Here is a 25,986-nt window from a genome sequence, read left to right as displayed (position 1 = left end):
ATTTTTGTTTGATTTTCTGTAGAAATAAACTTACACAAAAGAATTTATGATAACAATGTTTCCAAAATTTCTAGGTAAGAAACTAATGTTACTATTATCAAAACAGTTTGAATCGAGACTCTGCGTTGAATAAAATTTTCACCGAGCAGGAAATTATCTTGGATAATGGTTTCAAATATGGTATTTCATTATTACTCAAAAATTCAAATTCAAATTTACTTTCAATAAAAAAATATCGATATATCAACATAATAAATTAAAAACTCTATATCTTTTAACTTAGACTTAGTTATAAGTAGTAATAAATAGTATTATAATAAATAGTTTTGAAATTAACACTTTAAAATAAATGTTTTGTAAACAAATACAAAACAGAGTCAAATCTGTGACAAACGAAACGGGTCAAGTTGAACATTTACAAGAATTTTTGTCATTGGATTGGTCGTTAACTATTCAAATAAAAACTTTTATTTATTTTTCTAAAGAACGCGTCATCTCTATTGTTTTGAATAACCAATTATGTGAGCATCTTGTAAAAACTTTAAAACAACTGAACGAAACATTTGTGACAGGAGAAGTGACAAGGAGCTACGACGTGAAAAGATCTTTAGAATGATTTAAATGAAATTCATAACACGAAGAGTAACAAAAACACAACAATCAAATACTGACAGTATATTATTAACAGTAAAGCGACAAATTTGAAACAGCAACGGTGAAAGTAAAAGAGGACGATGGAGGAAACTAGACAAAATTTATTAAAACAATTATTCTTTAAATGCGAACACCAACAGCGCGTTGGCCCGAAACAGTAACGTGGATGTGTTGCACGGCACGATGTTGTTCAATATTTTTATGGCTATTGTCATTGTGCAATTGACGCTTTGGCCTTGGGTTTCTCTGTTTCCAGGATTCAAGAAATCCTTCCTCGTCCCTGTAGCCGTTACTCTTAAAAAACCGGTATGACCTCACTGAGTCAGGGCCGCCATTTAAAAGTCTCATCTTTTTGTACTTGTTATAGGATATAACTGTCGTTTGTTTCTTTTTCTTTTCATCCTCTTCCTGTTCTTTCTTCTCCTGTTCTTTTTTCGCCTTTTCTCTCTTAGCTTGTTCTTTCTTAGCTTGTTCTTTCTTAGCCTGTTCTGTCTTTTTCATCTTTTCTATTTCTTTCCGTTTCTCTGCTTCGGCAAGACGTTTATTTGCTTTGTCTAGTTCGTTACGCAAACTCGCTATTTCATTTCTTTGTCTTTCCATCTCCTTCATCTGTTCCACCTTTTCTCGTTCCTCCACTTCCTCTCTTTTTGATTCCTCGGACATCTCCGCACTCAGAGCGTCGTCACTCATGGGGTAGTCTGACATGATGTTCATTTTTATTTGCTTTTTAACTTGGAGAGAGAAAAGTATGGGCTTCAAATAGAAAATGTAACAAAGTCTAAGTATGAAGAGCTTCTTTTTCGAAACTAAATTAAAAAATCTCTCTTGGGTATAAGGAAAAGTAAAAAGTTTAAAGGTTTGTTTTCTATCCAAAGGGAGTGATCAGTGATCTCCCTTTAGATAACCTTGGCTTTTAGTTTGTATTTTCAGTTTCAGTTTCTGAAAATGCGTAACAGGGTACACCACGTGAAGGATAAGCCATAGGATTTTGTACCCCACCCTAAAAGGTTACCTTCTGATCTCCAATAAATAAGTTGATTCGTTTTAATTTATAGCTTTTATCTGTTTAACTTTCAATGGTTATATCAAAGAAAAATTAAAACAGGCATTGATGGTTTACACTTTCAAGAAGAATTGTAATAGAGGCTGATTGTAATAGAGGCTAATCATAAAAAGTCGTAACTAAGGATTGATGTTTAACATTCTACTCTCAAAAATGTCTTCAAAAACGTAAAATTTGACTAGACACCCCATAAAGACAGGTAGAGACCAAAAGGTACTTTTAAGGTACAAGGCTGTTTCACTGCGTCAGGCTACATTAGAAACATTGTTTACCCTTATTGCAAAAAACAACTGTCAGCATGTTACAAGGGTCACTGTGAAAACAACTATCAACATTCACAGTGTCATACTCTGTGTGTGACAAACAACTATCAACATCCATCAAATACCTGTCTCTAACCATGTGCAGGAAAGAAAATCAGCCTTGATTTAAAATATTGCCAGTGAGACGAAATTAGAAGTAAAGTAAAAAGGTATTTAACACGGCAATTTTTCAATTTTAAAAACTTTATAACAACAATAATAACATAAAGTAGTTGCCTATGAGTCTTGAAAACATGTGAGACCATCATTGACAAAGCGATCAAATTCACATAATAGTTCTCTGTAGGTATTCAAATCGCTGTAATGGCCAAATGTTTGAAGAGTCTCGCCACTCAAAATTTTCAATCTTTCTTCTTCTTCCCTTCTTCGTGACATCCATGGATGATTATTGATATAATTTAGCCTATCATATGGCACTTTTTCGACCAAAGCAACATTTTCTAGTTTAGATGCCCTACTGAGGGCTGTATAAGTTATGCCAAGGTTAAGCTTCTCCATAAAAATCTCTTTATTTAACTTTATCCGAATATGAGTACATGGCTCATTAGGACCTATTGTCATACCTTGGCTTTTTTATATAGGTATACAATAACCAGGCATCAAGGGCAACCCCCTTCTAGAGCAACAGTTAGTATCACAACGTGCTTCATTGACAGGTATAGGAACCCATGTTGGGTGTTCTGGAAGCCAGCTTGGGCCTTTGTATCTTGGGAAATCTACAACAACTGCTTCTTGAAATGATGGAGGTGCTTCTCCCTCGGCATATTATATTGCAATCACTTTCCCAATTGCTCCATTCAATCCAAGAGGTGCTAAGCTGAGCTGATTTTTAGTCAAAAGCACACGACTTCCAACAGCAATGTGAGAGGTTGCATGAATTTGACCCATCTGATTAACAGATTGCGTGTGATGACGTCCTTTTCCTTTGCTTGGTATAGTAGCAACAGGGATCCCCAAATCAGCTAGTTTGGTGTGGTTCTCAACATTTACCTCTTGCCACGTTTCCATAACGGTCAAACATGTGTCTGATCTAAATCCCTCTTTGGCACTTTCAGGAAGCTCACCTTCATATCTTGAATTTATTGTCTTCCAGTCATTCAAATTGAGTTTACCCTCTCTGATTCTCAGCAACATTTCCAAAAAAGACAACTGATCTGGGCCTTGTCGCATAGTTTCATTTAACAGAATACAATGTGAAAATGTACGATAGATTCCATAACCGGCAAGTTTATCTGGGGCGTCTGAGGATAATGGCTCAACATGCAAATCATGAGAATCAACTGGACCTAGCTGCCCTAAATCTCCAAAAAAATTGACAGTTGGTATTGCACCAAAGTTGTTGAAAAAGTCACATGTTGCCTCCTTAAAACGTTGACTACATCATACTAACATACGATGACTATACATACCTCTTTCATCTAAATTCAAGGTCATCAATTTCATAGAATTACCTTCCAGAGTGCTACCAGTTAGTCCACGTAAGGCAGTGAGAGATATGCTATTCAATGGCTTATCAGTTAACTGCAATGTTTTGGATTCTTTTTTCTTCACTCTTGGGATGCTTGTTGTTGAGTGAACAGTTCGTCCTAAGGGTAGGAGAATAGATGCTGCTCCAGTAGGTGCTAAATTCATTACAGCATTGTTTCGATTGCAAATTCTTCGCGACAAATAGGTCAAGGCAACAATTGTAAATGTTTTACCACTTCCAGCCGTCCCCTGCACTAAGAGACGCACTTTATTTTGGTGTTCATTATTCACAACAGACATAATATTAAGAATGTTAATAGCTATTATTACTCTTTGAAGAGCATTAGCCTTCAATAAATCAATATTTGGTGGCAAATCACAATTCTGATTTGAGCCTGTTGCTGTGCAGCTGCCACCTTTGAGATGTTTTCTAGCCAATCTGAAGCATTATCAGGCCAACCACCTCCAAAAGATTCAATTGCATACTGATGCCAATCAAAACCTTCTCCACCATCAGGCAGATCAAATCTTCAAAATCTTGGGGTCTATTTTCAGCCAAGTATCTTAAAAATTCATGTTCGTTTCTGATTTCATTCTCAAACTCATCTTCAGATCCAGATTCGTGGTCAATAGAGCTATCATCAACATCAAGGTTTTTCCTCTTTTTTGCTCTTTGACGATCCCTTTCTAGCTTTTTGTCATGCTCTGATTTTGCTTTTTTGACAAGTTCTTTCACAATCATAGGACAAGGTCACTTTCTAAAAACTCCATGAATGATTCTAAAAATGAGTCTTTCCCGTTCTTAAGGTCATTTACATTTTCCCATGTTCCCAACGAGTGAATCATTAATTGACCCTTACAATAATCCTCTTCTAGTGGCCATATGGGAAGAGTCGGAATCCCAGTAAAAACAGGAACATGGTTTTTGGCACACTTAGGGGTGCAAACGCAAATTTGAGCCCAATTATAGAAAGTCATATTGGGATAACGTGTTCGACGTTTTTCACTCAAAAACTTTTCTAGAGGTGTTTCTTTTGTTGCATCCCCTTCGGAAAACTTTGAATTTATTGCACGAAAACCACTAAGACCAATTCTCCTGAACTGTCGAGTGCAATGAAACAAACGACCCCCACAATTCAGAAAATCAACAGCAGCTGCTGGCATATCAATCAATCCAATAATTTTTAAAATTAATTGTTGGGCAATACTTCTTACAGATGCAACATCACTATTAACATCTAATAAATGTTTATATAGACGAATGAAATCGTCTGTAGATTTGGCACCCTTGCAAGCATACTGAGTGATGTATCTCAACAGAGCCATTAAGTCTTGATCAATGATGGCTTGCGTGTCTGAGTTGGCTAACCATGTTAACAGTCGTGTTTTGACATGAGATATCAGAAAAGAATGATCTCTGTTGTTTTCAAAACGTGGATGTTCTCCTGGTGTTATTAGTGAATGGAAAGGATGAGTTTCTTTTCCTTCTGAAGTTCTATTTTCGATATCAAACTTACCAAAATGGAAACGACAATATTTTGTTTTAGCACCATCAGACTTCACATTTAAGCAAGTATTATTACACTTATGCAAGCCCACCTTATTTGCCAAAGCAATATGAAAATCTCTCATGGATTCTTGGCTTGAGTGGTCAGAGAGTTTTTTTTTTCTGACAAAGGATTATAATCTGGAGGTTCATAATCTCCATCAGGTTTGGGCCATTCAGATTTGTTGGGGATCCAGACCCTTTTGCCATTCTCGTCAATTTCTTCATGGCCACCTGCAGGGTGCATAGATACAAAATTAGGAGAGTGAAAATCTTCTGTATTTTGTAAATCAGTCTGAAGTAAACTATGAAGTTCAAATGCTGCATCAGATGTATTTACATTACCATTTCCATCATCGGTAATCAGAGCCATTGCATTTTCTATTTTCTTTGCGTGCGATTCACTAAAAACAATAGCGTGACTATGAATCTCACCACGACCTTTTGCAAACTCATATCTAATCCACATGTCAGATGTTTGAAATAGTTCTTTCCCGACAGTTTTGTAATAATTAAGGGTCCTCCTCTCAAAGTATTTGGTGACAATATGGAGATTCGACAAAACTAATTTACGATTGAATGAAAAATCATTATTAATGCACTCAAGGACGGTCTCGACGGGTACCCCTTTAACAACAGATTCATACTTGGCAAGCAATTGCTTAAGGGGATCCCAGTGGTATTCAGCCATAGAGTTTGTGTCAAAGTAGGCCTGAAGGTCCCCATATCCAATCTTTCTAAACAAAGCAAGGTTGTCAAGTTCAATTTTCCTGTCTCGCCATATTTATTAGCAAACTTAGCACCAACACTTATCAATTTTCTTGGTACAGAAGTATCATTATTCTCTAAATTTTCACGTAATTCTTCAACAGAAAGATGTGCGTCATGAAGTTGTTGTGCAACAATAAATGAACCTTGGTTCAAAGCCTTTTCCCTTAGGCCAAGATTTAAAAGAAAAAATCGAAGTGTTGGATGGGAGCTCACACGGTTGTCACCGCAGTGGTAGATATGATCCACCCACTCTTGATAATCAGGGGTTGTTAGTTGAGGAATGGTGATGTCATTGATAAATATTGTTGGAAAAGCCATTGCAAAAAAACCACATGTTTTCCTTTCAGGCACAAGTTCACGTTTTTCACTTGTTATTTCTGCCACCCCAGTTCTTTGAAGGCGTACAAGATCTTGTACAGTCTCTTCATCATCAACAATTTTCTGTAAAAGTTTCTCAAGATTCTTATCAACATCATTAGGTTCAAGTGGTGAGACAACACCTGAATGTGTATTTTCCAAACTGAGAATCCTGGTTGACCTTCAGATAAATTCTTATTCAAGTTGGGAACCTTTGTTTTGTATTCAAGATTTGGAACACCTAGACAAATTTGTCGGCCATCATTAGGCAAATTCTCTAATCTTACACGGTCAATTATAACATCAAAATAAAAAGGGTTGGGAAGCCATAGAAAAAACCTGCCTTTTAAAGGTGTGTTAATATGATCTGGTCCATCATAAACTTTAGAACTAGGAAAGGTAGTACCCATTCCACCATGTGGAAAACCAAAGACGAGCCCTTTCAAAGCCTGTTCAACATTATCTCGTTTGACAATAAAGTCTTTCAAAACTTCCCCATTCTCGCCTTTCTTTCGAACCAATATAATTCCTACTTCTTGGGGGAGGCTTGGCAAAGTCTTTGCAATTTTCATGTCATGTGGAATTGCAATAGAATGGCCGCGTCCTTTCAACATGCCGTATTTAAGGATGGTAATATTAGTTATTATGTTGATTTTTGAAATCATGGCCGTTTCCAGAATACTCAGATTTTTCAGGTATGGGGGAATTTCTTCAAAATGCATATTATTATGTAATGTCCAATCTCCATGACTACTACTATCATCATTCCCGTACATGGAAAAAATACGAGAAAATTTGGGGGCGGCAGGTGGATTTTTTCTTTTACGATTATTTTTTTCTTCTTGGCGACATCTAATGCACTTACCATCCTCCCCTACTGACCATGAAGCTGGGGAAAACAAATCATTGTTGTTAAATTCAGGCTCAACATGAACAGTTTCATGAAAAACAGGTCTAACTTCATTACAAATTTTACATCGATCGATGTTGTGTTTTAACTCCCCTTCCTCAAAAATGCTCGCTGCTTCAACTACCCTAGGATTAGAATGTAAACAACTGTTATTACTGAGAGGTCTTTCTTCAGCATTATGAACAGATTCTGCTGCTTCAACAACCCTAGGATTTGAATGTAAACAACCGTTGTTACTGTCAGACCTTTTTTCAGCATTATGAATAGATTTTTCTCTCATAACACGATTCATTCTATTTCTACGATTTTTTCGCTCGAGAACAGTTTCATTATCAGAAGGTGCAATGTATGCGATACCATCACGAGCACATAATAATTTAAGTTCTTCTTCTACATTGCTTTTTTTCTTTGCACTTGTTATCTTACATCTAAGAGATTTTCTTCTTTTACGCTTGTCTGAAACAGACTCTTCAGCAGAAGGCTCAATATATTTTAAACCATAAAGGGTACACTTTGCCTGTATTTATATTTAGGGGTCAACAGAAACCTTTTTTAGAGGAGGTTTTTGAATTTTGTTTTTCTTCCTGGGAGGAGCTGTTTGATCTTTCATACCTTCCAGGGGCGTATCTAGGATTTTTAGGATACCCTGCAAAAAAGATTCAGCTATATATAGTGATTCAGCTATATATAGTGTCTAAGGAGGGCCCACCATGAAATTTTTTTTTTGAATTTCGACCCTCTAGATTGGCTAAAACAGCCACCTTTTTATGCCCAATGTACCATGAACCAGAGATAAAGAATTAAAATTCATTTCATTTAAACACAAAATGAAGCCGGTAAAACTAAAATCTGCCTCTGCCTCTGCCTCTAAAATATGGAATAAATGAAGGAAAGAGAAGGGAGGTGTAAAAAAATAATAATAATAACTATCATGAATTTTTTAAAGAGCTTTTTGAACTTTACACAAAAAAGTCAAAAATGATAGCAAAATAATACAATAGCACACAAAAGATTATAAATTATACAAAAATCTTTATATGATCGTGATGATAGCAATAATAATAATATTTACCAAACTGTCTAAAAATTTTTAATATAATTTTGATTCTTATTGTGTCAAATTTATTTATCTTATTGCTGCCAAAAGGTGACTTAAATAATTTCAAGCAGATTAATAATAAAAGCCTTTTGCCATTTCAAATGAAAATTTAGAGAAAAAGAGCTAAACTATTTTATTCAAACTGCTCGAGAAAAGAGTATTTCATTAGAAAATTGATTAATGTGATGCATTAAAGTATCCAAAACTAGAATTTGTACTGAAGCTGAAATCTCTATAGTTGGGTCATCTTGAAATTGTAGTCTAGCCCCATTCTGGTGTCTCGTTTGGAACTGTTTGCCAAATCAAGCAGAGAATCCTGTACCAGGGGTAAAAAGCCCCCAATCCGAATTGAAAACAAACCATATGTCATCAGAAACTCATTTATTCATTATGTACATAATGCAGCATGTTTTATGTTTAGTATCAAAATTCAGTTGTTGTGTTATAAATTTTATACTATTATATATACATTATGCATCCAAATTCATTTGCATTGGCAATTACATGTCAAAATCAAATCAAGATGTACTTTCCAGAGATGATATTACATGACAAATATTGATATCCAGTTTACAGGGAAAATTTTGAACCCAAAAAATTCCAAGAAACTAAATGTTAGGTACACACTGACACATCATCATTTTGATTGAATTATTCCATTCTGTTGTTTCCTTTAAGTTAAATGTGGTTTCACTCATCTTATTAGCAGACTTTGTCAGTGTTTACAAAGATTTCGTACCAACCACGTGAAGGTGCAAAATAATCCATTGATCTAGGGGCTACTGGACAGTATGATGGCAACTAACCTGAAAGTATATAATGAAGAGGGAATTAGGATTTTTGCAAGCTACAGCTACATATTTAACAAACACAAAACAACAAAATTTAAGTCAAACGACAACTGGACAACCAATGAAATTAATCTTATATAATAACCGGCTGACTGTGGATAACCGCCAACCGTAATGCTTCATGACTGAGCCAATCTACTAAACTTATTGGATGGGTTTTTTTGGTTCTGAGAATAATACTTACAATTCAGGAAAAGTTCTGCACACGTGCAAGGCATCGAAGTGTATCCATCAATGAATTGTTGCCCACAAGATGGAGAGAAATGGAACTGTACAGGCAAATTCCATTTGGAAGAGAACTAAAACAAAATAGAGAAATCATTTTTAAGATTGTCGTGCAGTTTTTATGACCAGTACTTGACTGGAAGGTGCTGGCCCGCGAACTAAACATAGTCAAATACAATCTGTTTGTGTACCTCAAAATAGTGTGCGAAAAACCCACACAGATCTTTTTCTCTCCCCAGAAAAAAATTTTAACCGGCCAAAACATATTAAAAACATTAGGGTGTCAAGGTCAGAATCACAAAATTTTCAATGTTATTTTTTTTCTCTTATTTCAAAATAAAACCACAATAGGTTGGTTGTCCCTTTGCCTCTTAAATTGCCACAAATTCATCTCCTGTCGTCAACCTTTTCTTAGCCAGAGTGATTGGCCAAACAAACAGTAAGTACGTACCCCGATTGATCAAATATCTTATAAATATTTCATGATTGGCCACTCACTCACCACTCACTCACCACACACAACAAGTGGTTTTGTTGATTACCAAAAATTATGACAAGTCATAGGAGAAAGAGGGGGAAGGGAAGCAGTTTTTCCTGCACTTATCAGATTATAATTGATAACATGCAGGCATGAAAAACAATAGAAAAAAATACCACATACCTTACAGATTTGACTTTCCTTGTTGCAATGGATTTCAGAAGATAACCATAAGAAGAAAAACAAACATTGAGATGACCTTGATGACAGCCCTCAGATGACGAATTTGGAGAAGATCGAAAATGTGCAGGCTTCAAATTCTTCAGAATTTGCGACAAAATAGATAAAATCAGGACTGTCTATTCTGTTTTTTCTTCTCCAAGCATCTAAACCCATTTGACGAGTTTTGAATTTTAACGTTTTGACACTAACAGCCATCAAATCCCGGGCATCCCTGCATTTTGACCTCATCCAGGTCTTTCTGCAAAATTTTGCAGGGTGCAGGCCTGCAAAACGCTTTTGTACACAAAATCTAAAATACAGACTCGAATTCACGCTTCCTGTAACGCGACTTGATAAACAGTTTTCTTATATTTACCGCGGACTTTAAGTCAGTAAAATAAATCTAATGACACTAACGAATGATCCGGAAAAACAACTTCGGGTAGGCTAAAAACAAGCTGCGACAAAAAAGACTCCGGAGCATACCCTGCGAGTGCATGTTTTGCAGGGGTGTCGCACCGCCCCTGCCTTCAGACTCTCGTTTTTTTATTATCTCTACATTTTCAATCGAGAAGTCAACAGTTTCTTGCTGGTTAAAATTGGCTAAAATCCCCCCATCACCAGGTAATAATGATTGGAAATGATTATTGTTAATTCCGGCCAAAAGAAAGTAAGAGCTGACCGGCATATCTACATGAAATTCTAGATGAGGAGAATCACGGAAACAACTCAAAACTTTTAGGGGATTATTTACGCTGCAGCTTTCAGAATTGATGCATATATCTCTACCAAGCAAGATAGCTGCAGCATTGATAAAGACCTCTGTGGTGTACACAGTATCACACAACTGCTGGGTTAAAAACTGCTCCCAAGAAAACCCTTCAGCCCTGCGAATATCAATTGCCCCCTGTTCAAAGAAAGTTCTATATCCAACAATGTATGGAGACTCCTCTACAGTTAGACGACTTTGATCCTGCACAAAATTGACGACTGCCTGGCGTAAGATAAGATGGTTTGGATACTGTAACCTTAAGGCTGAAACATCACCAAAATCTGTACGATCATTAAGTTGTTCTACAATAGCGTGATAAAAGCAATTACCATCCCCGGGGGTTTTACTCACATAAAAAACATTTAAGCCATGGCTACGAGCAGTTCTTAAAATCTGGGGAACACAACTATACCTGGGCCAGACTGTTCTTGGAAGTTTTCTAAAATTCCCAACAACAGTTCTTCTGACACTCTCAATTAAGTTTCTAATATTATCAACATTAAGGCTGGGGATAAACATTTCAAAATTATATGTATATATCTTTGAGCCAAAAATAATAATACTTATCTAAATCTTGTGATGTTACACTTCTGCATACACTTTTCTTCTTGAAATACTTTTCAACATTCAAAAAATTGTGATTTGTCTGTGACGGTATACAAATAACAAACTGGAGGGTTGGATCTAACAATTTGGATCGGCGGGAAAAAATGAAACATTTTACAGCACAAAAACTCGCACTTGATTGGATAGTCAAACTCGATATAATTTTAAAAACACTTTTATTTTATGAAATAAAGAAAAGTCTACTTTGCTCGGTGTTTTTTCGTGAGCAGCATTTCTCGAACATATACAAATTTACGCCCCGCGTACGCAGATCTTGCCAAAGGAAACTTCTTCTTTCTTTTCAAAAGTTCCTGATGTATAAAGGAAAAAAAGAACAGTTCTACAAAAATGTAATAAACGCCCCCTCTTTTAAACGCCCGCACTCGAATAAACGCCCCCTAAAAATTCAAAAAGTACACCCAGGGCGTTTAATCGAAGCATTATGGTATACTTTGTCTCTCAGTATGACCTGATAGTCCAGAAACAAAACAGCAAAGATCCCACCTATTACTGGACCTTTGGAGCCATGGCTTTTATCTTCCTATGCCCCTATATAGATTACGTTTCAAGGCTTAGGTGATAAAAGCCCGAAATAGAGGTTGAAAAGGGTTCCGTTACAGGGGGAGGGGGGTTGACGATTTTCAAATTTTTTGAATCAGGTGGAGGTGACCCTATACAAGTGGGGGTGGAAATTTTCAGGTGTGGGTTGTGGAGTTTTGAGAATATATCTAGATCTTTCATATTTGTTATGAGAACTTAACTTGAGTTGAAAAAAAAATAGAAACAAAATATTCAAGTTTGTTTTACAAGAAACTAATTGTCTTCCAGTCTCTTTCTCTCCAGTCTGTATTCTTCTGGGCCTTTGACTTGGATTTTAAGTTTTCCTAAAGGGAATAAAATCTCCATGTTTAGCCAGGTGAGGGTTTGAAGGTTTTACAAATTCAGGTGGGGGTTGGAGGGGTGTTGCCCACTATGTAGAAGTGCAGGGAGTGATGATCCAGAATATCAACGCAGGGCCCACAAACCTGAATTTCAGGCATTTAAACCAACTTGAAACACTCACCATCCAAATTGTTATCAACTACTTGAAGATTCTACTTCAATGGAATTAATTTTTGCAGATGGGCTCATAGTCCTGTCTGGTCCTGTAGAATTTGGAGTCAACCTAGGAAAAAATTCCAATAAAAGGTTTATATATACCGTCAACAACCCTATCTTTTCACTTCGCAGCCTAACATTTCCAGTGTACTTTACAGAATATTGAAAATAAATACTTTTAAAAAACGAAAGTAAAACAAGCGCACAACAAAAACAAAACAAATTAAATAACAACTTTAAACAAATTGAGGACCAGAATTTTAGAGGAGAAAAGCCGAGGGAAAACTTTGGCAGCAAAGTGAAAAGGTAGGGCTTTTGCCGGTATCATTGGAAAGATAATTTCATCTGCTTTCGAATGAGGGGTAGAGTCAATTTTTAAACCTTGGGCAAAAAAAGTTTTTCGCAAATTGCTTTCTCCTGAGGTAAAGTCTTTTTAGAAAATCTTAATAATTGAAAACGATAGCCTTTGACCCAATAAGCAAAAATATGGTATAATATCAGGGGTTGTCAAGCCAAATTTTTCAGAAATTGACCTAGAATGCTAAGCAATCTCAGGGCTAAGGCTAGAAATCGAGTTACTTATAGTGTGACCCATTAAAATGTCAATTTTAAGTTAAGTTTAAATGGCTTATTTCAATTGTTTTATCTGATAGAGCTAGAAAGGTTGATGTCAAAAATGGGTCATTTGTAAAAGTTCTGATATCCCAAGACTTTTAAACTTTACTAGCCCAGAGCATCCCCCGAGGACGGATGAACCCCCTCTTTATTTCTTAAAAACTATTTTGCTTTAAAAATGCCTTTCTCCGCTAGGTAGGCTTTTACTTGACAAGTTTTCCATTTTTATTATAGAGCGCGCATACCGAGAGTTCTTGCTGAGGGTGCAAGAACACTCCACCAATGATACATCGGACGCGGCCCTGGGCTTCTGGGTTCGCAACTTGGGGACACAAATCCCAAGACAGCGGCCCACCGGAGGAAAACGAAAACGCAACTGGTCATAAATATTGAAATAAAGTTGATTTTCGTACTTAAATTGTGTCGTTTTATTTTGCCTTACCTTAATCGTATTAATTTTTGCGATACTTATTATTGCGAATGAAGGCCGAAACAAATTGTATTTTTCGATATTTATTTTAAAAAGGAAAGAATTGATTTTTGAACATTCGTACCGTATCAATATGAAATGGTTCACCAGAGATGAAGGAGTGGCCCTTAGAGAACAAGGGAAAAAGCTCGCTGGAAAATCAATTCTCGAATGGTGTGTTTATGCTGATGACCTCGTCCTGTTTGTTAATTCTCGAGAAGGTCTTCAGAAAGCTGCAGAAAATCTTGATAGTTTTTTTTCGAAATTCGGTTTGACAATAAATGTCTCAAAAACTGAAACTATGATAATTAATTACAACACAGAATATCCTCAGTCAATCGTAACTCTAAGAGGAATGATTCTGAAAAATGTCGTCGAATTCAGATATCTTGGCTCGGTTATCAAGTATGATGAACCCATCACAGGCGACTCCGAAGTTAACCAGCGCATACAAATATCTCAATCGAAATTTGCTGAAATGTCAAATCTATTACAAAATTTCACGATAAATTTGAGAACCAGAGTCGTGTTCTTGAATAGTTTTGTGCGTAGTCGTTTGTTTTATTCGTGTCAGAATTGGAATCTTACTCAATATCAGTATGATCGTTTGGATGTGGCATATAGAGTATTTTTTAGGCGTATGGTTCGTGGTGGCTTTCGCTTTTGTGACGAGAGCAATGGTGATTTTAGATATGTTATTAATAATGATCGTTTGCATCAAATATGTGGTACGTCAGATTTAAATTTATTTATAAAGTTGCAACAGCGCAACTATGCATTACACGTGGTTAGAATGTGCTTACAATCAAAATGTTAAGTGTTTAACTTTTAACGATGATAAAAATGTTAGAAGAGGTAGACCAGCAAAGTCACTTTTCATTCAGGTGACTGATAATGAAAATGTTTCAATAGACCAATTGTGTAATATTTCCCTAGGCAAGAAACTTGGTAGATCGACTTAAAACCAATTCACTAAACTTGGTTATAGGTCCAATCTTTTATCTAGAAATAGATTTTGATTGTAAAATTTATTATATTTTCTGAAAGCATACAAAATTTGGAGTCTGATTAAATACTTGAAAATTTTAAATTTTTCTCTCTTGACAACCAGCCTAGGTTGCCTAGCAACAAAATATTCGAGAAAGAAAGATTTTCAACTTTGGAGCTATCTGAAGAGTTAAATAGTTGAGTTTAGACTATAAATATCCACTCAAATGAGGCCAATTTTAGTACTGACAAAATCCAGAAAAAAGTTTTGTTGAAAAAGCTTGTGTACTTCCTAAGATATTGAATAAGACTCAAAGCTGAAATGCTTAAAATGGGCAATTTTGAACACTTATTTATGCTTAAAAATTAAGTACATATGGTCTTACAAACCACCTAAAACATACGCTTTCCAGGTAAGTATTAGTTAATGAATATTTTCTCAGCCTGCTCAAATTTCACCAAAAAAAGCCATTTGAATAAAGAAGAATTTTACAATATTTGCGAAATTTCGACGCGGATTTTGAAATCTAAGTCAAAAATTGGAATTTTGTTCCTTCCAGCTTAATTAGACTGCAACTTCTGGCTTAATTTGGCCATGGTATCCAACTTAAGCCAGAATTGGCGATCAAGGCCTAATTGGTCAGCCCCGGTGACCCTTCAAATCCCTTTCGCGATTTTTCTCCCGTCGACGCTGGTTCAGACTTGTTTTTTAAATCCGATTTCGGATTATTTTCGGAAAACAAGTTATCGGTAAAACTTTTGCGCGAAAAATAACACCTCACTTCATTTATTAAGATAATATAAGAATAATAGAACACTATATAAAAGAAGAAAGTAGTAAAAATGAAATTTTTTTGTTTATTCAATAAATTGAAAGAAGTTAATGCATTGTAAATAAATAGAGAGTATAAAAAAAAAGTTTTTTATGATTGGTTTTGAGGCTTTTTTGTCTGGAGAGAGTTTTTGTGTGTAAGCATAGTATAAGAAAGCCGCGGCTGGAATGACAACATCTGAACTTCTGTTGTTCTATCTCTGTCGTATTTGATGACTATTTTTTGATCAAGAGAGATCAGTAATGTAGCATCTTTAATGGTAAATTTTATTGGTTTGTCGTTAATACTTACTTCTCAGTGTGTTTTAGACATTAATGATATACCCTTTATAATACACTTGCATTATAAAATCATTGTAAAGGAAAGATCAACAATAGAAATTTAAACAAGCACAAAATGGCTGGGCTGAAAGAACTCAAAAATAAACAAAGTGCCTCGAATGCCTTCGCAATATTTCAGTGAAATCTTTTTAGAAATCAAAGAAAAAGTACATCTAGATGATACTGTGAAAGTTTCAAGCCAGCACCTTCAAAATTTATCATTCAAACTGACAAGAAAGTTGTCATCTTGAATATAGTTCTTATAATTTCAATTTTGGCGAAAAACTATTTTTTTCACAAAATACCCCTAAAATATGTCCAAATTAGTTCAAGTGTTCTATTGGGTACAGATTCAAAGATATCGAGCAATAAAAAAACTTTTTGTGAAGGCAAATAAGAGAAAAATTTCAAAAACTATCTACCAATAAAAAACTGAGCATCTTGATGTTCTTATAAAGCTCGGAGACAGAGATAGAACAGCAATTAACTGAGAAGACAATGTCGTACATATTCCAGCCGCGGCTTTCTTATACTATGGTGTAAGAAAGCAGAGAAATGAACGTCAAAGTGTGGCGTAACATTAACAGAAACTTGGAATCATCATAACTTTTGATTCAGTTATCGAAACTGGACGGAATTTTCGACGCAGCTTCCTCAATATAAAATGCCCCTACTCATTCACATTATACTAGAGGCCTACTTGGTTCAACACGTCATTTAAATCAATCTGACAAATGTGACGAAAGCTGCATTGAACAGTGAACATCTAAAGCGACCGCCTCGGATATACTTTCTCAGAGAATAACAAACAGGTTTAAGACAGGTTTAATTTCCCGGGGGGTTTACTTAGGCAAAATGGATGCGAACCATAAGGGTACCTTTTTTCAGGCCTTAAAAGTCTCTCAGAGGAGTACAAATTCATAAGTTAGTATCTAAAAGGGTCCCAAAATCACGAAAATCGAGGTCACGATTTCCAGAAATTTTGACCAAAATTTGGTGAAAACCAAACCGAAATTTGGAAAAAATCTACCAAAATTTTAGGAAAGTCTCTCAAAGGGTCCCAAAATCATCAAAATTTTGTCTCTCAAAGAGTCAATTTTCGGCTCGGACACCCGTCACCTCGTAAACCTAGTACCCCCCAGGTGAAATTCCAACATCTATCATATGTCCACTTTGGACAAATCTAACTTTGTGTTAAACATTTTTTTCGTCTGAAGTTTCAGCCAAAATGAGCTTTTCAACCTCTTTGACTTTAACAACGAATTAGGTTTCTTGATTGTATTTCCTTCTACCAGTGGATACCCCTTAAAACCACATACCCCTTAAAACCCACAATGTTGCATTTTTGGCTTTCATAACTACCAGATTTAATTTTATGTGGTATGTTTCACTTTTTTACAACCTCTTATAAATGTTCTTTCATAAAATACCAAATTTTAAGGATTTTAAAGATGCTATAAAGTATCTTAAAATTCGAAGTTATTCAAAATTTTATCAAAAATCCCTTCAAAAAATCAGGTTTTTTGGACCTAGAAATTACACAATTGAATTTAAGGTCATAAAACCTATACTTTTTAGATACCTATACTTATGGTAGGTATGAAAAAATCATTTTCATCTTCGTGAATAGACCCCAACGAAAATGACAGGCCCTTAAAATTCTACTTTAAAGCACTTTTATGGTGATGATCAATAAAATCTGAAAATCGACTTTCTCAAAACCTGGTCATGTTGCATACCAAAATGTCACAAACTTGATGGAGATTTAGAAAAACATTAGAACCATAGGTCAAAAATGAAGCGAATGTAGGTTTTGGCCTTTCGTAGCCGTTTTTGACGAACACAATTGCATTATGGGCATGAAATCCTGAAGAATGCAAATATTGTTGTGGGAATGAATTTCTAGCAAGTCTTTGAACCATTGAATCACGAAGCAACACCAAATTTGTATCCATCAGCTTGAGTATCCCGTTAGCAAGGGTCGGACTTTGTGGTTTTTAGCCTTATTTTTGTAGGTTTTAAGGGGTATTTTGATTTTAACACATATTTTTGAGATCATTTAGGTACTAATGGTATATTCATAACATTAGTAACTTTACAGTGAATCACTGTTCAAAATTTGAGGTCAAAAGAACTTTTTTGTAAAAGGTTATTCGAGAAAAGCCATTTTGTAGGTTTTAAGGGGTAAATAGCTAAAACTGCACTTTTTCACTTCCTCGTGAAAAACTGAAAACTGTTTTCTACAAAACATCACTGCTAGGGAAGACAATCATAGACAACGTACTTTCAACACAAAAAGTTTCAGCCTTACACTCCAACTAAACAATGAGATAGAGAGTTCTTCTTGTAAAGAATATATTTCAATTTTTTAGAAAAAAAATGGTTATAATAAAAGACCACGTAATGAAAACCGCAACACGAGGGGTAAATCACTGAAAAAAATCACGTACACCTTTTTGAAAAATCAAAAAGAAATCAAAAATCAAAAAGAAATCAAAAAGAAATCAGAAATCAAATCTAAATCAAATTTCTTTTTCTTCAAATGTAAATATTTTTTAAAGTCCGCAATGGAATGTTTACAAAACAGGGCCAGCGAAACCAGAGGGGGGGGGCTAGGGGGGCTATAGCCCCTCACTTTTTTGAAAAAGAGAGAGAGAGAGAGAGAGAGAAAGAGAGAGAGAGAGAGAGAGAGAACTTTATTATTTACTTACCAAATTACAACGACTCTTATCCTATCCTATAAAAGAAGATAGATAGTGCGCATGATATTCGAAAAAAAAGAAAGGAATAATTTCATTTTGTTGACTTTTTTGTGTTTGTCTTTCATATTTTTTCGGTTTTCTTTCCAATCCTTCTTGTATGTGGTGCCGTGGCGCTATGGTGAATGTAAATGTGTCAGTTATAGTGGTTATAGTATGATTGAAATCTGTAAATGTTTAGTGGTGTTTTTTATATCTTTATATTATTAACTTATCTTGTGTTGGATTTCTTTATGTATGATGTGGTTTTTGTGCATTTTTTCCTTGATTGTTTCTCCAATAACTTCATAAAAATTAAACACCACTTCTAAGCCAATGTAGAGTACCATAATTTCAGAAAATTTCCGGCCCGTCGCCCCCAACCATGATGGGGCCTCCTTAGTCACTATATCATTTAGCCCCCTCACTTTTAAAACCGATTCGCCGGCCCTGCAAAAACCACGAAATATCATGATTGGGCGATCTAGTTTGGAACAGCCAATAACAAAAGCGTTTTAAAGCGCGCGTGATGTGAGAATCGAATTTCGAGCAATGCAAAGTCTTCTGTTTACAATTTGTTCGTGTTCAGAGTTTGACTTGGAATTATGGAAGATTGCTTTTAATAAGATAAAAAGTGAGAGAATCCAGCCTCGACTAAAGTCTAAAAACAGGTCTTTTTAAACCAACAAAAGATCTTCTACAAAAGTCTTATGTAATGAAAGAAATTTGCACGTCTGGATTATCAGCACAAGATCATATCCACATTTTGGCAAAATTGAGAACACGCCTTCTAATTCCCTCAAACATTTTGATATTGGGCAATGCAACTGCATGTCTTGCTCATATCAGATATATTCTTGATTGTGAACAATTTTCGAAGGAAGATCATCAGTTAACAGAGCGAACAGTTAGCAACAAAGATAAGCAAAATTACGCTGGCATAGAAATCCTACTAAGCAATGGTGTACGCAACTGCTTAGATGCTTGTAAAAACACCATGCAAAATACCAGCACCATGTTTATCTTACCTTAATGCGCGATCTCCGGGATTCATTTCTAAACAAATCGTTAAAGCCATCAGATCGTCTCGTTAGAATTTGGAAAGTTGTGTTTTTCCTCGGCTTGTGGAAACGATGGCTAAAAGAAAATGGCATTTCCATAAAGGATCATTTTATAACAACTAATGCTTATGTTTGTGTTGAAATAAATGCCCACTTGTTATTGCAAATTATCACAGGAGTCATAACTGGTGCTTTACCAAAGGATTCACTCAGGGTTTGGAAGAAAGGATCACAAGGATGCGAATCCCTTTTTAGATTGGCACGTTCCATGACAACATTTTCAACAATTGTGAATTTTTCGATGAAAGGAATATTGGAAAGAATGCACAACAGTTTTCAATTTCCTCTCATCAATTGAAAGTTCAGATGATATTGAATTTCCACGCCTCCAAAAGCGTTTGCTACAATGTGAAGAGGAAAATGAGCAAACATTTCAGTTGTTTCCTCATCACGAAATTGATAATTTGATCTACCGTGCAAAAGCAGAAGCTGTTGGTCAAGCGCTGATGTGTGGTATCTCCCTTCCTTCCTACGAAGACTCAGATATTCTGGAAGATAGTATTCAAGTGATGGATAGTGCTATCGCTAATGGCGGAGAGGACGAGGAATATTCTGAGGTTTCTGAACAAGCTGATGGTGATTCAGGAGAAGCCCTACCAATAACTATCCAGGAGGATTTGTTAAACCTTAGGGTGGTCAAAGAGAAGAATAACGGCCTACCAGTCTACAAGGTGTCACGAGAGAAAGGCTCGAACAAAGCAAAAACCTATGCATTCCAACACAAGAATAAAAGTCCGTTTATGTTGTATGGTCGACAGTTCATAAGGAAATCAACAGCCTTGTACTTATTACAAGAAAACATTTCTTTATCAAATGACTGCCTCCTCCGCGTGAGAAAAACCAATTGTCTCACATTCACAACAACCAAAACGAATCTTTGTATCCGCAGAAACATGTTAAAAATTGTGATTTATGTATTTTCAAGAGAGTAGATGACCCCTCAAAATATGCTTTAGGTCGCATTTTGCAGTTTTCGTACATGAGTGGTACCAAAAAAACCCGGGGAATTCTGAGGTGATTATGTTGATCTTGACGAAAAAGCTGATTTATCCGTTCTTTTTGCAACTGGTACATTGCATCCGAGGAGATAGATTCGTTAACTGTCGCATTTTCATTGACACATAGTTATACTCAAGGATACTTATCGTTGGACAACTATGTAATGAAAATTCCGGAAAATCAACTAACCCTTAGTGAAAATTATGCCTTTGCAATTAAAAAATAATATCTTGCAAGTTGCATTGGAGGGCTAGAAAATCTATATTGACTTTATTAACTGTAATACCATGTTTTTTTTTTCTTTATAAGCATTGCACTAGGGCCAGATTAGGAAATGGTATACGTTCTTGTTGATCCATTTAAATATTGTAGCAAATAGTTGAATTTTAAATATTATTGAAACCATATACCGGGCCGAAAAAATGTCCCAAAGTGCTTGGAGTTTTGATATTTAAAAAGTAGATATCCTAACTAAAAATTTGAGCTATCAATTTTTAAATTTGACCAACTTGTTCTATGCTTATGAGCTTTTAAAGTCAAAATTCACATTGCGGAAAGTGTAAAAAACACGTAAAAGAGGGGTATCAAATTTGGTATTTTTAGACATTTTGAAAAAAATCTATGAAAGCGCCAATTTTTATAAAAACTAGTCTTGTTTTAAACAAAAATTACTTTCAAAGGTGTTTTTATTAATTATTAATGTCATAAAAATCGTTAAATAAGTCAATTTGTAAGTGATTTTCTAATTGATTGCATGAATTTAATACCTCTTTTTTACGTGTTTTTTACACTTTTTGAAAAGTGAATTTTGACTTTAAAAGCTCATGAGTAGAGAACAAGTTGGTCAAATTTAAAAAGTGATGGCTCAAATTTTAAGTTAGGATATCTACTTTCTTATCAAAACTCCAACCACTTTGGAACATTTGTTCGGCCTCAAGACGTCGGGAAACGTCTGAACTTTTTCGTGGGTCACCCAGTATATATTTTATAACAAGCACATTGGAAGAATTAATTAGGGGTTAATTAACAGAAGTTATTAGCTTTTTTAACCGAATCTTGGTGTAAGAATATCGAAGTTTGATTTTGAATTTTTCATTGCTTGTAAAAAATCATCAGTTTATGTTTTATTTTGATTTATAGATTAAACCTAGATATTGTTTTCTCGTTGATATTAAACTACTGTCATCAGGGAAATGTTATAGTATCCCGGGGGAGGGGGGTACTAGGATTGATGGGTGTCGGGTATGTGTGTGCCAGACCTCTGGACCCTTACCCTTAGAGAGATTGAATTTTGGTGAAAAGGTGACCCTTAGAGAGACTCAGTGTAGAAAAACCCAACCCTTAGAGAGACTTTTTAACAAATAATTTCACAAATAATTTCTATAATGGGCCAAAGAAATTCGATTTTTAAAAGAATTTCTCCAATTTTCGAAAAATTTCTCTAATTTTTGAAAAATGTTCTCACTTTTTTGACTTTTGACTTTTGACTTTTCTTTGACCCGAGTTTATGAAAAAACCGACCCTTAGAGAGACTGATTTTGACTTTTGTTGTTTTGGTAACCCTTAGAGAGACTTTGGGAGGGTGAAAACCCCTACCCTTAAGGCACGCACATACCCAGCACCCATTTTTGTCTAAGTACCCCCCCCCCGGGTAAAGTATATAACATTTATACAGTATATAACATGTATACATTTAGTATTACTTAAAAAAAACTACCTTTTAAGTTAGTTATTGTTAGTTGTATAAAAGTTATACATATAGCTACTTATTACTGTAACTTTTTTACTTAAAATTTGCATTAAAGAAGTTCTGATTTACTTTTATCGTTTTATACTATATTTACTGTGCGAGAGACGGAAACTCAATCGCACAAAAGATGTTGCCTTGTCCCTGTACCTTTACATACCGTTTGATAGAACGACCAAATATTTCTAATCACTTACCAACTATGCTAGTCTTAAGTATTTTGTCTTGCGAACAATAAAGTTTTGCATATTTGAATTGAGTTAGTTTTAAACTGTTGTGTAATAAACTCTTTTTTTTATAAGAACAATTTTATAAGAACAATGAGGCTCAAAATGGCCAAAAAATAAGAACAATTCAAGAACAGTTCTGAGGCTCAAAATTTTTCAAAAACAGTACTTTTCCAGCATGTTTTTACCTAATATCTTTGTGACTAAGCTGATATAGTATACTTTGAACTATATCTTATAGGACCCTACCCATACCCTGGACTAGAAAATTTCTTACTCAAAAAATATTTTTCCCACCAAAAAGTAAGAACAGAATAAGAACAATTTGAGGCTGAAAATGCAAAAAAATAAGAACAGTTTGATTAGTTTTCTCCATTCTTGTTTTACCACTTGTCTTTACCACGAGAGTTTCTTGTATTCCAACACCAATTTTGGTAAAAAACTCCTTCTTTTGCCATGCCATGCAAAAAATGAAAATCAAAAAAAAAATCAAAAATCAAAAAAAATTCAAAACAAAAAATCAGAAATCAAAAAGAAATCAAAAAGAAATCAGAAATCAAAAGGAAATCAAAAAGAAATCAAAAATCAAAAAGAAATCAAAAATCAAAAAGAAATCAAAATCTCGTACACCTAATTTTTAGTGATCGACCCCTCGCCGCAACATTTGTGCATGTTAATACTACTATTCCATGGGAGTGGGAATCTCATGTCTGCAAGTGCAAAGAAAAGTGCAAAGAAGACTATTATAAAAAAATAATATTTCTGTATTTGTTGATCCTTGTTCTTGTGGCGTTGTTATGGGTGATGATATATTTACCCCTGGAAGAACATTAGAGCGACCTCCTGGATATTACAAATTCACCAAATAGGCAAAGCCCTTTTTCATGATTTCTTGATAGCCCCTGGAAAATATGTCTTCCAACCCCTATGTACGGTTTTTTCTGTAATATTTTTATTACAAACATCTTTTAGGACGAAGCTGTACCACCACCACCACCAAACGAAAGAGAAACAATAGTTTAATGTTATTTGTGTTTTTGTTTTTCAAAATATATTCTTTAGTTATTTTTAACAATCGTTTGTCAATTGCATTGTCTCGTAAGTGAAGCAGGATTCAGTCTGAGCTGTGTCTTTAAGAGACCACATATTCTCTTTCCACCACCTGGTGGTTAATTGTTCACCATTCGCTATTTTTTTCCCAACATCTCGAAAACCCATGGGGCTACCACCTTAAAAATAGTTTATTTGAAATTTTTTCAGTTATGTTTAAAACTATTTCGTCGATAAGGCATTTCCAAATTTCCATTGGGACTTAATTTCGCGGATGGCACCAAAATCCGCGAAATTTATTACCCGCGAAATTTTATCTCATTAAAGCGGTGTCCTTCAGGGTCTAAATTAAAAATTTTCATCCTCAAGCTGATTACTAGCGTGCGTTAGAAAATTATACACTGTGGATTAATTGCACCAGCAAATTATGCTGGTCGACTCTTCTTTAAAAGAGAGTGGGCTGAAAACTTGCTTTTGAGAGAGAGTTAAGCAAAAGTCTGCTCCTATTTCAAAAATAAAATTAGCGATCCTCTACCCTGTTTTGAATCCCGTCCATAAATCTTCTTTTTAAGAATCCGAATACAAACCAACAACCACAGATTCAGATAACTCGGATGGTAACTACAATTATTTACTCTTTATGAATTTAAATTTATACATGATGTTCTGAATAGACATTATCAAACGAAACACTATAATTAAGAGTTTATTCAAATTCCAATCCCTGATGAGGGAAATCAAATTCGTGCTCCTTACAAAATTTTTCATTTTAATTACAGTATATTGGGTGTCCCAAAAAAATTAACATGGCCCCAAAATGTTAATAAATTTACGTTTTTTTTAACAATCCATTTAAAATTTAACCCTTTCCGGACGCACGGGCCACTTGGTGGCCCATGAATCGTGTTCATATATGACGCACCGGCCACGGGGTGGCCCACAGTTTTGTAAAAGATTTTAACAGTTTTCGCGCCAAAATACAATAACATGGTTTTGAATAATGATTTTGAGATAAATTTCCCGTAACCTGCAAAAAACCGCTTTTCGATATCTTGTTTACAACAAGAATTATAAATTTTCAATGTGCGACTTTATTGATAGTGACCTAATGATGGTAGAGAATTATTCCCAAGAGGAATTCAAAACGAGTTCTCCTGCAGATAAAAATGAACTAGAGGTTGAACTGCTTGAAACACGAAAAACTGTTGAACCACCAAAAACTGGTTCAAAAGCAAAAAGAACATTGCTTCAATATCTCAATTCTACAGGAAAAAAGTTGCACAGAGAAAAGTGATTCAAACTATTTGCCTAAAAAATTCAAATTTAGAGATAAATTCAAAGAATCAAAGTATTACAACAACCTGGTTTTTTCTCGTCATTTTGAAAATTTTAAAGCTACCAAGTCAGTATGATTCATTTGAAACACTTTTAGAAGAAACTTTCAAAGTATCACATACTCAGAGTGACAAAATACAAAGATTGATCTTAAAAGCAACATGCACTGATAATCCAATAGAACAACGATTGAAAAGTGTTTTGTGTTCCTCTTTTATTTACTCCAGTGCCAGTTGGAAATGTAGCAGCTTCCTTTTTAAAAGATCTAACTGAAGGAGATTTACTCCCATAATTTACTGTTGTCAATGAGCCAAGTAAAAATAACGCTTTGTTCAAATGTGATGTTTGTGAATTTTTTAATAAATTTTTAATATCATTAGGGAAAAAAACAACTGATCTAGGAACTAGAGATTTATCTGGTTTCCGCCAGGTTTATGAGCATGCAGCTAAAATTCACCACAAGAAAGTGCTAAACTGGATGTCAGAGATTAAGGTCGGATATCCTAATCCAAAAACCCAGAAAACTGAGAAATCTGATCTGATTTTGACTGAGTATTTTGAAGAAACTTAAAAAGCACCCGTGTTACCATATTTGGAACAAAGATCTTGTCGATAGGTACAGAGATAACACTACCATTCGCACAAAAAAACCACAACTCAGTTTAGGGGAAAAAAACTTTGGAAAATATGCGAAGGTTTGAAAGACCATAAAGTTTGCTCTGAGTTTGCTCAATGGAGAAAAAATCACCCAGATGAGCATAATGATTTGTGTAGAGAATCAGACAAATCATCTAGACTTGTTTATATTCCTGGTAAAACAACAGCCCCAATAAATTCGGATGGTTCATTAAAGAGTCTCGATCCTCCGTGTCTCCTGTTTTCTCAATCTGATGGGAAACATCCTTTCACGTGCATTTATTGAGTCTGCTAAATCGCGTGCCACGCGTGCCAGCGTGCCAACGTGCCAAAGTGCCATCCAAATTTCGGCGTGCCATCCAAATTTCGGCGTGCCATCCAAATTTTGGCGTGCCATCTAAATTTTGGCGTGCCAACCAAGTTTTGGCGTGCCATCCAAGTTTTGGCATGCCATCCTTATTCCGGCG

At 35.2% G+C, this 25,986-nt stretch overlaps 1 protein-coding gene and 1 long non-coding RNA gene across 2 annotated transcripts; both read right to left on the bottom strand.

Moving 5' to 3' along the window:
- Positions 1-774: 774 nt before the first annotated feature.
- On the bottom strand, positions 775-1,368 carry LOC136824840 (glutamic acid-rich protein-like). The gene has a single exon (XM_067080813.1). The coding sequence runs from the start codon at positions 1,366-1,368 to the stop codon at positions 775-777; it is 594 nt and encodes a 197-aa protein (XP_066936914.1).
- Positions 1,369-8,795: 7,427 nt separating this feature from the next.
- LOC136824843 (uncharacterized) lies at positions 8,796-10,129 on the bottom strand. Its single transcript, XR_010849178.1, has 3 exons — positions 9,928-10,129; positions 9,226-9,340; positions 8,796-8,996 (listed from the first exon to the last, which is right to left on the bottom strand). It is a non-coding gene; the product is annotated as an uncharacterized lncRNA (long non-coding RNA).
- Between the last annotated feature and the right edge of the window lie 15,857 nt (positions 10,130-25,986).

Source organism: Clytia hemisphaerica, unplaced genomic scaffold (assembly GCF_902728285.1).
Source record: "Clytia hemisphaerica strain Z4C2 unplaced genomic scaffold, Clytia hemisphaerica genome assembly, whole genome shotgun sequence".
Lineage (NCBI taxonomy): Eukaryota > Metazoa > Cnidaria > Hydrozoa > Leptothecata > Clytiidae > Clytia > Clytia hemisphaerica.
This window is presented reverse-complemented; position numbering and strand designations above follow the sequence as displayed.

What these genes read in the sequence shown, in the direction of transcription:
- LOC136824840 (XM_067080813.1), bottom strand. Translation starts at nt 1,368, where the DNA reads ATGAACATCATGTCAGACTACCCCATGAGTGACGACGCTCTGAGTGCG.